This window comes from Maylandia zebra, linkage group LG23, assembly GCF_041146795.1.
Source record: "Maylandia zebra isolate NMK-2024a linkage group LG23, Mzebra_GT3a, whole genome shotgun sequence".
NCBI classification, from domain to species: domain Eukaryota; kingdom Metazoa; phylum Chordata; class Actinopteri; order Cichliformes; family Cichlidae; genus Maylandia; species Maylandia zebra.
In genome coordinates, this window is record NC_135188.1 from 22,450,200 (window position 1) to 22,464,115 (window position 13,916).

At 39.6% G+C, this 13,916-nt stretch overlaps 1 protein-coding gene across 2 annotated transcripts in view; it reads right to left on the minus strand.

Annotated features, from left to right (window-relative positions):
• Nucleotides 1-13,916, minus strand: part of LOC101483126 (uncharacterized) — a 137,888-nt gene that overhangs the window by 58,345 nt on the left and 65,627 nt on the right. The window contains exons 1-6 of one of the 2 annotated variants that reach the window (XM_076880465.1): nucleotides 12,440-12,686; nucleotides 12,144-12,312; nucleotides 9,372-9,563; nucleotides 4,733-5,161; nucleotides 2,962-4,600; nucleotides 2,585-2,845 (exon numbers count right to left, since the gene is read on the minus strand). The exons of the other annotated variant lie outside the window; for it this stretch is intronic. Coding sequence (XP_076736580.1) covers nucleotides 2,585-2,845; nucleotides 2,962-4,600; nucleotides 4,733-5,123 — 2,291 coding nt within the window. The 5' untranslated portion in view covers nucleotides 5,124-5,161; nucleotides 9,372-9,563; nucleotides 12,144-12,312; nucleotides 12,440-12,686. Of the gene's footprint in view, nucleotides 1-2,584; nucleotides 2,846-2,961; nucleotides 4,601-4,732; nucleotides 5,162-9,371; nucleotides 9,564-12,143; nucleotides 12,313-12,439; nucleotides 12,687-13,916 lie in introns of those variants that run through there. 2 annotated transcript variants of the gene reach the window in all.

The window sequence follows — 13,916 nt, forward strand, 5'->3', positions numbered from 1 at the left end:
CATGCAGGCAACAACAGTGAGACATGAAGGTGTGTGACTGGGGGAAATGACCTGCCAGTTCTGAACACAAGCGGTGTTCTCCTAGTGGACTTCTGTGCAGACCACAGTTTGTCCATAACAAACACCATGTTCGAACATAAGGGTGTCCATAAGTCCACGTGGGACCAGGATACTCTAGGCCACAGGTCAATGATCAATTAGATAATCATGTTATCAGATCTATGCTAGCATGTTGATGCCTGTTGTTGTGGTAACCACCAAACCAGACAGTGGACACCAGTGCTGAAGGGAACCATCAGGCTGAAGAAGGAGTCCTATCTGACTTGGGTAGCCTGAAGAACTTCAGAGGCATTGACAGGCTAAGCTGAGCATGGCTTTAACAGTGCCTGAAGCAAAAACTGGGATGTGGGAGGAGTTCAGTGAGGCCACGGAAAAAGACTTTGGGAGTGCCTCAAAGAGATTCTGGCAAGCAGTGGCTGTCCTTTGTCACTGATTCTGTTCATAATTTTTATGGACAGAATTTCTAGGTGTAGCCAAGTGGCAGAAGACTTCCACTTGGATGGTCTCAGAATCTCATCTCTGCTTTTTGCAGATGATATGGTTCTGTTGGCTTCATCAGGTGGTAGCCTCCAGCTCAAACTGGAGTGGTTCGGAGCTGAGTGTGTAGCGGCAGGTATGAGAATTAGCAAATCCAAGTCTGAGCTCATGATCCTCTGTCAGAAAAGTAAGTAGCTCAGGGTCTTGTTCGTGAGCGAGGAGCGGGAGATCAACAGAGAGAGTGGTGCTGCGGCTGCAGTAATCCGAACGCTCCCGGTCTGTCATGGTGAAGAGAGACCTGAGTGTAAAAGTCAAGCTCTCAATTCACCAGTCGGTGTATGTCCATACCCTCACCTTTGCATGCTGTCCATGCTTTGGTGTGGGAAAGCATGGAAGGGACATTGTGGGCCAGCATGTCTATAACAGGCTTTGCCATGATACTGGGTTGGTATAATACAGTGAACTGTGTAAACAGACAGTGATTTCTGGAAATATTCCCAAGTTCATGCAGTGATGCTCTGTCTGTCCTGGTCGTTGTGTCCCTGGGCAAGACACTTCACCCTACCGCCTACTGGTGTTGGCCAGAGGGGCCGATGGCGCGATATGGCAGCCTCGCTTCTGTCAGTCTGCCCCAGGGCAGCTGTGGCTACAACTGTGGTTTGCCTCCACCAGTGTGTGAATGTGAGAGTGAATGAATAGTGGAATTGTAAAGCGCTTTGAGTGTCTAGAAAAGCGCTATATAAATGCAATCCATTATTGTTATTATTATTATTATTATTATTATTTTCATGACATAATCATGCTGGTTTGCTGCCCAAGGGCTCAAAGGTCATAAGTATTCAATATTGTTTTTCATCCTTGTCCTTTGCACACAGAGATTTTTTTCAGATTATCTGAATCTAATGATGATATTATGTACTGTAGATAATTAGATCTTCAAAGTCTTTTTTTTTACACTACATTATTCTGAATGGTAAATGCTCTTAAGTAGTTGCAAAACATCCCTTCAGCTTTTTCTTTTTAGTGCCAGCCTTTTGTTGGCCTCATCCCAAATTTTTGAAATGTGTTGCAGCCAATAAATGCAAAGTATCCTAATATTTTCCCTAAAATGTTAAATTTTCTTTGGTTCACAACAGGTTTTGATATTTAATAGGTTTTGTGTTCTATTGTGAATAAAATATGGGTTTATGAGATTTCCTATTTGTTTTTTATGTAAATTTTAAATAGTATCCCCGAATTCTGAACTTTTTCTGAATTGGGGTTTCATGAATGAAATGAAAACTAACAAATTAGACATTCAGATTCATCAAGCACCATGAGACCAGCCTGAGGCCTCTCGGATTCTATGAAATGTAAGGCCTCAGATTTACCGTAGTTTTCGGGTCATAAGCCGTTACATTTTTCCCACACTGTGAACTTATACTGACGTGCGGCTAATGCATATTTTTTTTCATACGGCCAAAAATATTTTGCCTGGTAACAGTAGACTAATAAATTGATAAGTAGTATATATATGGTATATATTTTTTATCGGTTGTTAAGAGACGTTGTAATGTTGTTTGTGCACTGTTCCGTAAAAAAACCATAAGCATCGTAATTTGTGTGTTACCGATACGTACGTATACTTAAAGGTAGCCGTGTTACAGGCGCTGTTCGAGGAAAAAAAGCATTTGCAGTATGTATTTTTGTATGTTACCATAACGTTTACGTTAGCTTACGGATGAAATTAAACGTAAAAAATCCTCACGTGTAATATTTCTGTGTAAATATCTCATATTACAAGTGAAACGCATACGGCTTTAAATCCGGTGCGGCCTGTACAAGTACAAAATTGATTTTCTTTCTAAAATTAGAGCATGCGGCTTTTAATCAGGTGCGCTCTGTAGTCCGGGATTTACAGTAATCACATTATCCAGCTTTCAGTTCAAAATTTAAAGCTCCTTTTCTATTTTTTAAAATGCCACCACAAAATAAGTCTCTTTTTTTAACAGTCACAGACTATAAAAATAAGCAGGTACATAATTATTTGAAAGGAAAAGCTACATACCTGACTGAGCTGATGAACGGGAAAGTCTTTAGCAGAGACTCACACTGACTGTGACAGGGAGGAGTTTCATTGTCCCAGTAGAGGCAGACATTAACCTTTGTAGGCATCCTCTGCATGACTTCCACAGCTCTTTCATAAAGCTGCTTTTCACTATCAACTGGAAGGTGAAGGTTTCCATCTAGGCTGAGTAAGGTTTCAAAGTCCATCTGCTCTTCACTGATAAGAAAAAGCTCCCACAGCTGTCGAGCCAGAGAGTCAGACCTATAATTGAAAGAAGAGATCATTATCTCATTGTAAAACTAACCAAGAATATGAGTCTTATTACAGGTTGTAACCTAAGCAGTAATATAACCCTAAATCTACATGTTCATTCTTACCATTGGACATTTTCAAAGCATCCAAACAGCTGTCTCATTCCTTGTTCTGATATCGTCACGTCCTCGAGGTTCAGCCTTATTTTCCTTTCTTTTGACTGAGTGACCACAAAGGCCACAGCACAGCAAGGGTAAGGATCCAGACTGTCTCCACTGAGGTCAAGATGGTAGTCCAGTTTGTCTAGAAGGTAGACGCATGCTTCAGGACTCTGGGACTCATACAAGCACTGGCATACGAACAGTATGTCGACATGGAGCCCACTGCCCTCAGTATCAGCCTCTTCTTGCTCACACAGATGAGGAAGAAATGTGTTTATCAGCTCCTTGAAGAACCAGTTAGATGTATTCTTCAGGTCCTGATCTGGAATCAGATGCTTCATCAAACTTGGGCTCTTCTCATTCAACAGTCGACACATGAAGGGGATCAGATGTTTCATGTGTTTCTTCTCCTCTGTGAGGCACTGCTGAAAAACATCTCTGACTTTATCAGGATTCTTCAGGAGCCACAGTGCTGCAAAAAACTCCTGCACTGTGTAATGGAGGAATGCATGTGTGGTTATTGTTTCAGTCGGGGCCACCTTGATGAGAAGTGGTTTCAGGAAGGACAGGACACAGATGTCTTCACAGGTCAGGTCTGTCAGATTCACAGATTTTTGTTGGGTTGCAAGAAAAGCAGCTTCAGCCAGAGACAGAATTTCTTCTCTCTTGGTTTTGATGAAGAAATTCAGCTTTTGGTTCTTTGTTTTGCTGTTTATCTGAAGGCAGAATCGAACAATATTGATGTAGATCTCAGTTATTGTACATGGCTGTGGAGCATCTTTTGATGAAAAGCAAACAGCCATCATCAGTGCATACATGGGGACATGACAAAGAGTTATCAGTTCCACGCTACTCAAAACCTTCGTCTGATCTTCACCGAGTGTTGCAGATAAGTATGTTTTAATAGTCTGCTCACTAAAGCCTTTCACCTCCACTCTGATAAAGTCTCCAGAAAACAACTTTGTATCCTCATCATCTGGTCTGCATGTTATGATGATCTTTGCGAGAGGTAGTAATTTGTTCTTTAAAATCTTTGTAACCACTGGTGAAGAGAGATCTGTGAGTCCATCAAAAATAATTGTAACATTGTCAGAGTGACTCTGTATGTCCTGTAAGACTTCATCTTTGTCTTCATCTAGATCACAAAAAAAGCTGAAAAGAAGTTCCTCCAAATTTTTGGCGTTCACGATCTGTGCTGTTTCCCTCATGTCAAAGTAAAACATGTAATCAAGCTCTTTGCTTTCTCTTTCTGCCCAGAGTCTCAGCATTTCACGAGTCAGTGCTGTCTTTCCAATTCCAGGTTTTCCAACCAAGAGAATGTTTTTATCCGTTTTCAGCAGCTCACTGGGAGAAATGGTGGGTTTCTCTTCGGGGATGTATGTCCTCAGTTTTTTAGGGCGACTCAGCTTGCTTTTCCTTTTTTTAAATTTTTTTATTTTAGATGGACAAACACTTTGCTCTGTGTCTAATATAAGTGATGAGTATGACAGATCAGGCGTCTTGTTTCCTTCAAACCAATTTTTACTTGCTGCCCAAAACTCATTTGACTTCTCTTTTGCATTTGACTTTAACATTTCCTGATATTTGTGGCATGACCTTGGCCCTAAAAGCAGTGAGAAAACAAATTCACTATGAATTAAAGCAGTTGTAACAGATACATTTATCCAATGCATTAAAGTGCAGTTCGTCAATACATCAAAGATTTTATTTTTATCAAGATTTTACTACAAAATACCTTGTAAGTAGTTTGTATCGACTTGTGTCTCCTCCTTGAAGGAATAGCAGCTGATCCAATGATGCAGATCAAACTTGTTTTTCTCAGTGGAAGCATCGCTGTTTTTCTCAGGAGGAAGAAGCAGTTTCTCTAAAGTCCTCTTCCTTGTCATGTCGATAATCTTGAGTAACTCATAGCAGGCTGCTTCCCCTTTTTTTATGACTGAGATCAGTGTTGTTCTTCTTTTGTCTTTATCAGTTTTCTCTGCCTTTATATTGCTGACTTCTTCATCACCAAGAACTCCTTTCTGATTCAAGTTCTCCAAAATCACAGAGAGATCCTTTAATCCGCTTATAAGATGGAGTTTGGCATGCTTGACATAGTCTAATGCGGACTGTGATGTGCAGGCCATGTTTCCTTATGTGTACACGCTGACCCAACTTCACTGACCTGCAGATCAAAATACCAATTTAAAAATGTTCATTTAAACAGTTTAACTATATTTGAACTGTTTATAGTTATTATATTATTGATGTATTAGGTTATATATATATATATATATATATATATATATATATATATATATATATATAATTTAAACCCAATTAATATTTACAGCTTAACAATGACTTGCAATTCAATAAAATTAGCAATCCGATAATACTGAGAATAATGCTGCAATAATATACAGTGATAATAGACAACACAACATATTGTAAACCCAGATAACAAACTGCAGCTTGCTTTTTACAATTTAACAAATATATAAGAATGTATGAAACCTTCAAAGAAAACTTTACACACATCTAGTCAAAAATATAAAATTTCTCCAGAAGAAATGGTAACATTTTAAATTGATGTATTTACCATCCTTGTGAAACGTGTCTGCCAACATGGTTGGTGCTGTTAACCTTATGATGTGTTGCCTCTAGCCACTTTGTTAGCACCTGCTAATTTTATCCCTTTGTAGATTTTTGCTAAGTGGAATTTTAGTTTTGCAAATGTGTCTGTCTATATATACTTTTCAGTCAGACAGAGGGGGGAGAGGGGTTTTCACCCATGTGAGACCCTGCCTGCGCAAAGTGGATAATGTATGCAGCTGCCCAACGCTGATTGGTTGACAAGTGGGCTGAAATAGAGCAGGGAGTAATAGCGGAGTTCACCAGTAATGAGAGAAATACAAAAACCTATCTGATGATGAGTGCCATCTAAAATTTCCTCAGAAGTCAGTGTGCCATATGATTGCATTAGCAATAAATGTAATAACGCTCTATATTAACAGTTACACACTCTATAGAACAACTTTCTAGAATTAAATTTGTTCGCAGATGTTGGCAGCTATCAGTGAATAGTTATCAGCTATTCTGAAACACAAAAGACACGTTTTATCCATAACAAGAACTCCATAACAGCAAATAAACTGTACAACAGACAATGCAAATGCTAATTATGGTCTCCTCACAACAATGATAAGAAAAATAAACTGTGCCAATATGACATGTTTTTTTTAATACAGGGATACACATGCTTTTTCTTGGGATGTTGCTAGCTGGCAGTTTTTTCAAGCGATGTTGAAATTTCCACATTCCGACCTTCAAATGCTTCAGGAGCTGTCCACTCAGCACAGCATCAGCACCGCAGAAATACACGGATACATCTGTAGACTCGAGACAGAATTCGCAATGTGTTTTCAGGACTTTCAGGTGTATGGACCAATGTTTTCTTTTCTGATCAAACCAGAAAGCTTTATATATATATATATATAAAGCTATATATATATATATATATATAGCTTTATATATATATATATATATATAAAGCTATATATATATATATATATATATATATATATATATATATATATATATATATAGCTTTATATATATATAAAGCTATATATATATATAAAGCTATATATATATATAGCTTTATATATATATATAGCTTTATATATATATATATATATATATACCAGAAAGCTATATATATATAGCTTTCTGTATATAGCTTTCTGTATATATATATATATATATATATATATATATATATATATATATAAAGCTTTCTGGTTTGATCAGAAAAGAAAACATTGGTCCATACACCTGAAAGTCCTGAAAACACATTGTGAATTCTGTCTCGAGTCTACAGATGTATCCGTGTATTTCTGCGGTGCTGATGCTGTGCTGAGTGGACAGCTCCTGAAGCATTTGAAGGTCGGAATGTGGAAATTTCAACATCGCTTGAAAAAACTGCCAGCTAGCAACATCCCTCTCACTGGTAGGCTAAGTTTATTTTAGCCAATTATAAGTTGAATCTGGTAGTTGGGGTTGTTAGCTATGATACTGTCATTAAGAAGCGGCTATTTTGCGATGTGCACTGCTGGCCCAGGCATTCATTTTTTAATGCACCTTCTCACATTAATTCACTGCGTGTTGTGCCATTAGTTAACCCTTCACGTGCCCAGGGTTGCCGACCCCTGTTATAACTTTTGAGTTTTTGTTATAGGATAACGTTGGAGGGAGTATATAAATGAAACTCGCCGGAGTGCCCTGGTGAGCTCTTGCATAGACATTTATTGTGCATGCTATTGGCTTCTTTTAAGTAAATAAATGCATTGGAGCGTGTTACTCTGTTTGTCTGCTTTTTCTTTTACACTACAGCTTTTGCCTGATGAGCCACTCAGACCCAGTACCAGATTACTCCTCATTTCCCAGTGATTTAACACCTGATGCAACATCTGTCATTTTGGAGGACACCCAGAGACTGCATACAGTCTTACAGATGCAGTTCAGCTCCAATGCTAACAAGCTTGGCACCCTGCTTACATACCTGCTTCCCCAGTGTTAATCCCAGTCTACTTTGTTAAGGCCCATAGCAATCCACTTGTATACCACCTAATGCATTAAGGGAGAGGAGAATGTGAATTGTCTGGAATGGGAGTTATTATCACTGTCCAAATTAATGTTAGCAAAGATCATCATGTTAGAAGAAAGTACAGAGAAATGAGTAAGAAGAGCAGCAAAGTCATTAAAAAAAATACTTCTTTGGCTTAGGTGGTCGGTAAACAGGTTATATGATTTTAAGAGTATGTAGAGGGACCTTTAAAGTGGTGAATTTCAATGAGTGAAAGATGGGAACAGAGACAGGAAGAACTTTCCAGTGCTTGCAATGGATCATCGCAAGACCCCTGTTCTTCCCTAAGCCTCAAGTACACTCAACAAAAATAGAAACGCAACACCTTTGTTACTTCTCCCATTCCCCATGGGATGGACGTAGAGACCTAAAATTCATTCCAGATACACAATATAACCATCCCTCCCAAACAGTGGTCACAAATCAGTCCAAATGTGTGGTAGTGGGCACATCTGCTATATTGAGATAATCCATCCCACCTCACAGGTGTGCCACATCAGGATGCTGATCTGACATCATGAGTAGTGCACAGGTGTACCTCAGACTGCCCACAACAAAAGGCCACCCTGGAATGTGCAGTTTTGTCTCACAGCAAAATGCCACAGATGCCACAAGCAATGAGGGAGCGTGCAATTGGCATGCTGACAGCAGGAATGTCAACCAGATCTGTCGCCCGTGCATTGAATGTTCATTTCTCAACCATAAGCCGTCTCCACAGGCGTTTCAGAGAATATGGCAGCACATCCAACCGGCCTCACAACCGCAGACCTCGTGTAACCACACCAGCCCAGGACCTCCACATCCAGCAGGTTCACCTCCAAGATTGTCTGAGACCAGCCACCCAGACAGCTGCTGGAACAATTGGTTTGCACAACCAAACAATTTCTGCACAAACTGTCAGAAACCGTCTCAGGGACGCTCAACTGCATGCCCGTCGTCCTCATCGGGGTCTTGACCTGACTCCAGCTCGTCGCCGTAACAGACTTGTGTGGGCAAATGCTCACATTCGATGGCGTCTGGCACGTTGGAGAGGTGTGCGCTTCACGGATGGATCATGGTTCACATTGTTCAGGGCAGATGGCAGCTGAGAATGTCCCAGTTCTTGCATGGCCAGCATACTCACCGGACATGTCACCCATTGAGCATGTTCGGGATGTGCTTGACCGGCGTATACGACAGCGTGTACCAGTTCCCACGAATATCCAACAACCTCGCACAGCCATTGAAGTGGAGTGGACCAACATTCCACAGGCCACAATTGACAATCTGATAGACTCCATGCGACGATGTGTTGCACTGCATGAGGCAAATGGTGGTCACACCAGATACTGACCGGTTCTGGGTCCCCAGACCCCCAATAGCGCAAAAAACTGCACATTCCAGGGTGGCCTTTTGTTGTGGGCAGTCTGAGGTACACCTGTGCACTACTCATGATGTCAGATCAGCATCCTGATGTGGCACACCTGTGAGGTGGGATGGATTATCTCAATATAGCAGATGTGCCCACTACCACACATTTGGACTGATTTGTGACCACTGTTTGGGAGGGATGGTTATATTGTGTATCTGGAATGAATTTTAGGTCTCTACGTCCATCCCATGGGGAATGGGAGCAGTAACAAAGGTGTTGCGTTTATATTTTTGTTGAGTGTATGACAGGTTCAAAAAGACTCAGATGGAGTGGCTTCATTGAGTGAGAAAAAGTCTCCAGTCTGTTGCAATGTTTCAGTCAAGAAGTCTAACTTACAGTCAGAGAGGAGATCCTGGACAAGATGCCCCTTGCCAGTAAGTGGATGTTTAATACACCAAAGCTAGGGGGTTCACATCCTGGCTGGTGTTATGGTAAGTATGACGAGTTGCAGACCAGGTGGACTTCATTGGTTTGGTGTTGTCATGGTTTAAACTTCGTCCAGATAGCAGCAGCAGCAGAATTAATAGCCTGAAAAAATTGAGAAAAATCCACAACAGGATTACTCTTAAATACTCATATGTTGTCCAGCAATTATAAAGAGTGAAAAAGCATCTAAAAGGGAAGATACTACGGTTTGATGTTTTGTTTTGTTTTCCACATAATAACGTAATACTTGATGTTGAACAAATTATTTGTTGCATTTAGTTAACTGTAGTTTCTGTGTAATGTGCAACTTTATTTGTAGACAACAGAGGTGGGACCAAGTCATTGTTTTGCAAGTCTCAAGTAAGTCTCAAGTCTTTATCCTCAAGTCACAAGTAAAGTCTCAAGTAATGTCAGGCAAGTCAGAGTCGAGTCTCAAGTCACTGGTGTAAAAGTCCAAGTAAAGTCACAAGTCTGAAACTTTGAATTTCAAGTCCTTTCGAGTCTTACAAAAAAAAAAAAAAAATTAAAAGAATGTTGCAGTTATGCTAAATGTAAATATTAGACCATGTGATTTTTAAATCTGTGTTTTTCTCAACACATGACAAAATAGTGAACTTAGAAAATATACACAAATTGTGAAATTGCACCTCTTTAGAATGCAGCTCAATTAAACCTAGCTCCAAGAATAATTTTCACCGACAGTTCTGAGATAAGCTGCATGTTATTCTTGGATGCGCTTGTTGGACCGGCTTTAAAATCGCATGACAAAAATATCATACACATTAAAAAAAAACTGCATCACCAACGGAGCCTGGACAACATTTGCTAGTTAGATGAAGTCAGCTATCTCATCGTAGCAAAAGAGAAGGACCACCTCCTGTTCTTTATGGAACTTCAACTGTCGGACAAAGTTGGAAGTTGTTCCATCTCTGTCTGTGATTCTCTTCTTGCATGTTTTGCATATTGCATTTCGGTTTTTTGTTGAATACTTCATAGTTTATGTATGAGAAAAAAATAACTCCTTGCAGCATTTTTGAGTTAATTTGATTGGCTGTGCTACAGCTCACGCAGACATACATACGGAGTGTGGTTTGAATTGAATGAATTGAACAAATGAATAACACTTTCTACATAATATGCGTGTTAAATTTTATAATTGGAGTGAAATATCAAGTCTCTTCAAGTAAACCAGTTCAAGTCCAATTCAAGTCCCAGGTCATTGGTGTAAAAGTCCAAGTCAAGTCACAAGTCTTAGAACACTTTTTCAAGTCAAGTCTAAGGTCATAAAATTAATGACTCGAGTCTGACTCGAGCCCAAGTCATGTGACTCGAGTCCACACCTCTGGTAGACAATGTTTTGAAAAAGATCACATGTTTGCTTGTTCAAATATGTTAAAAATCATCAGCTTTTTATCAGCTTTTTATGGTGATATAATTTAACATTAATTTAGACCGCATTAGAACATTTATGTCACATATTTATAAAACATTTGGAATACAGACAGAACTTTATTAACAACTAAACAAATTCATTTGTAAAATATGAAGATATTTATATACTTTAGATGATGCAGTTTAGATGAGTTTTTATTTATACTTTCACGTTTGAAAGAAAGAGAACTTGCATGTTAGAAAATAAATGAGAGAAATGAAGCTGCTATTAAAATGCAAGTCTGCAGCATCAGGACACTGAATCAGCAGCAAGTCTTCAGCACTGAAAAGTGTGAGCTATATTTTTACTCCCAAACTAAAAGTTTAGTTAGTTTTAGTTTCGTTTTAGTTAGGTTTCATCTGTAAATGCTTGTTGCATCTCCAATTAATACTACTAATAATAATGGTAATGATAAACTTTGCACTTATAAATCTGAATTTAAACTTCATTATAACAGTTCAGCTGTACACAAACGAGGATAACTGTCACCACCACGTGACCGACTTCCATAAGCTGGCAGTTGTGGAGGCTGCCTCCAGTTCTTCCGGGTGGACACAGAGGCATTCCCGAGCTAGCAGCGGTTAGCGTGGTTAGCTCCCGAATGACTGAGCATGAGAGGCTCTTTTACAGAAAGCTGCGTTTATAGGCTTGATCCCAAAACATGTCTACGCGGTCTAACCACAGATCTCCGTTTTTCTCTCTGAGCGTCTCTAACACTGTCTGTGTTTATGATCCCGGAGATTTTAATTTGTAGCATTTGGAATTTGACAAAGTACAGGGCTGTTGATCCGAATAAAACTTCCTTATTTACCAACAACATCACAAAGTTACAGGAAGCCCTTTGTTTCAAAATAATGTAAACAAAGGGTTTATATGACGTACGAAAAATCCGGTTTGTTTTTCGTCGAAACGGAAAAAAAACCCCTTGACCTTTAACACTGAGCTCCTCGGGTTAGCCTACACATGCGGGTCATTTACCATAAAGAACATAAAACGCGGATCTCCAAACGGACAGACAGAAAGTTTAAACCTGAAGTTTAAAGAGTTAGAGATAACGCAGTGAGTTATTTATAAATATTTATGATGTTATCTCAAATTTCCAGTTCACCCCAACAGCTGGTGACCTCTGTGCGGAGGCGATGTGGAAACCAAAGGGCTGTAAAAAGTCTGTTTCGTGTCACATTTAGAAACAACCTTAAAACGAAGTTCCTGCAGTTTGAAAACTGTTCATCTTTTCCTTATAATCTTACCTGTGTGATGCTGCTCTCTGCCTCCAGATATCATAGAAACTGTTTTCTTTTGGCAGTCTCTCAAAATTTGTTCTTTTAATCTCTGATACCGGTGTTCCAGATCTACTGGCGTTTAGATCAACTGGCGTTGGTCGAACAGATGTGTGGCAGTCTTGCGTTTCAGTAGCTCCTACCGACAAACCAGCAAAAAAAACGCCAAATGTGTCACCTGTGACACTTGTGAGGTTGTCTCAAACACACTCCGTCAGTCTTGATGCTGTTGAACAACAAAATGTTTAAAAATGTGGCGAGTTTACCTGGTGATATCCTCGTGCGCGACGCGATCGCGAAAACAGCAAACAAGTAACACCACGCCGTTGTTGTTCACGGGACAGCAAGAGTAAACGATCGGGAGACTCTTGTCGTCGTTATCGTTCCCCTCGCACGGTTTATTTCTCCGAATTCAGCGTTTTTGCTTCACAACTACAGCGTGCAGTTTACTTTGTGCACTAACATGGAGTCGAGTCAACCAGCGCCACCTCTGGCCAAGTGCCACAGCCTACAGCCAGATCAACCTGTGACACATCTGCAGCACGTTTGAATTCGTGTCATGCACATTTGTACCTTTCAATTGTGTCTGTTTGTGCGTCATGCAAATAAACCTTTGAAATGAATGAAATGATATCATGTATTTATTATCAGCCTACATTTGTACAAAATGCCAAATGACATACACATAAGAATCACCATCCTGATATCAATACTTTTGCCCATACGAAAAATGTCGTGAACACACTAATATTTCACCAGTGTTGTAACATCACATGTCGTTAGCGTAGTCTGTCTGTGTCTTCCCTCTGCAAACAAACATGTTAGAGTTGGTTGTGATATACAGTCTGCATAAGTGTGGTCAATCTAATAAACATTTATAAGGAGATGGCAGTTACTGTGAATGTACAGCAGTTACACAGTGATTAGTAATAAACAGTCAGACAATGACCCTGACAATCTCATTCAATCTTGCAGATTGCACCTTCTGTGGAAAGTGGTACCACACGGTGTGTGTGGACTTCCCCTGTGCAGAAGGCGACTACAAATGTTGTGGGTGCTAAATAAACAGAAAAAATTGATCCCTGTTGTCTTTGCTTACCGATTGTTTTTAGTGTTGACAATCCACATTGCTGGCATTGCATCTTTCAACATGTTTGTGGGTAGGTTTGGATGTACCAGGGGTAAGTGCAGCCACTCAGCCTCTTCTCAATGTCATCATAGCAGCAGGTGCAGATGTGTCACAAGTTAATCTAGTAGTGGGCTATGGTCATGTGTTAGTGGTGGGAACAGTCATATCCACTCACTCTCACTGGCTGTTTATTACTAATCACTGTGTAACTGCTGTGAATTCACAGTAACTGCCGTCTCCTTACAAATCTTCATTAGATTAACCACACTTATACAGACTGTATATAACTCCAGCCATGTTGATGAATTGCCTATATTGGCTGGAAATATTCATTTTCAGGGAAAAGACACAGACAGACGATGCTTACAGGATGTGATGTGACAACACTAATGAAATATTGATGTGTCATATTTGTCCAAGGCGTATTTCATTGTTATGGAAAAAGAGAATATTAAAATCATGATGACCAATTGGAGTGGTGATTTCTATGACTTTGTGTATATAATTTGGAATTTTGTACAAATGTAGGCCAATAAGGAATATATGATATCATTTCATTCATTTCAAAGGTTTATTTGCATGACGCACAAACAGACACAATTGAAAGGTACAAA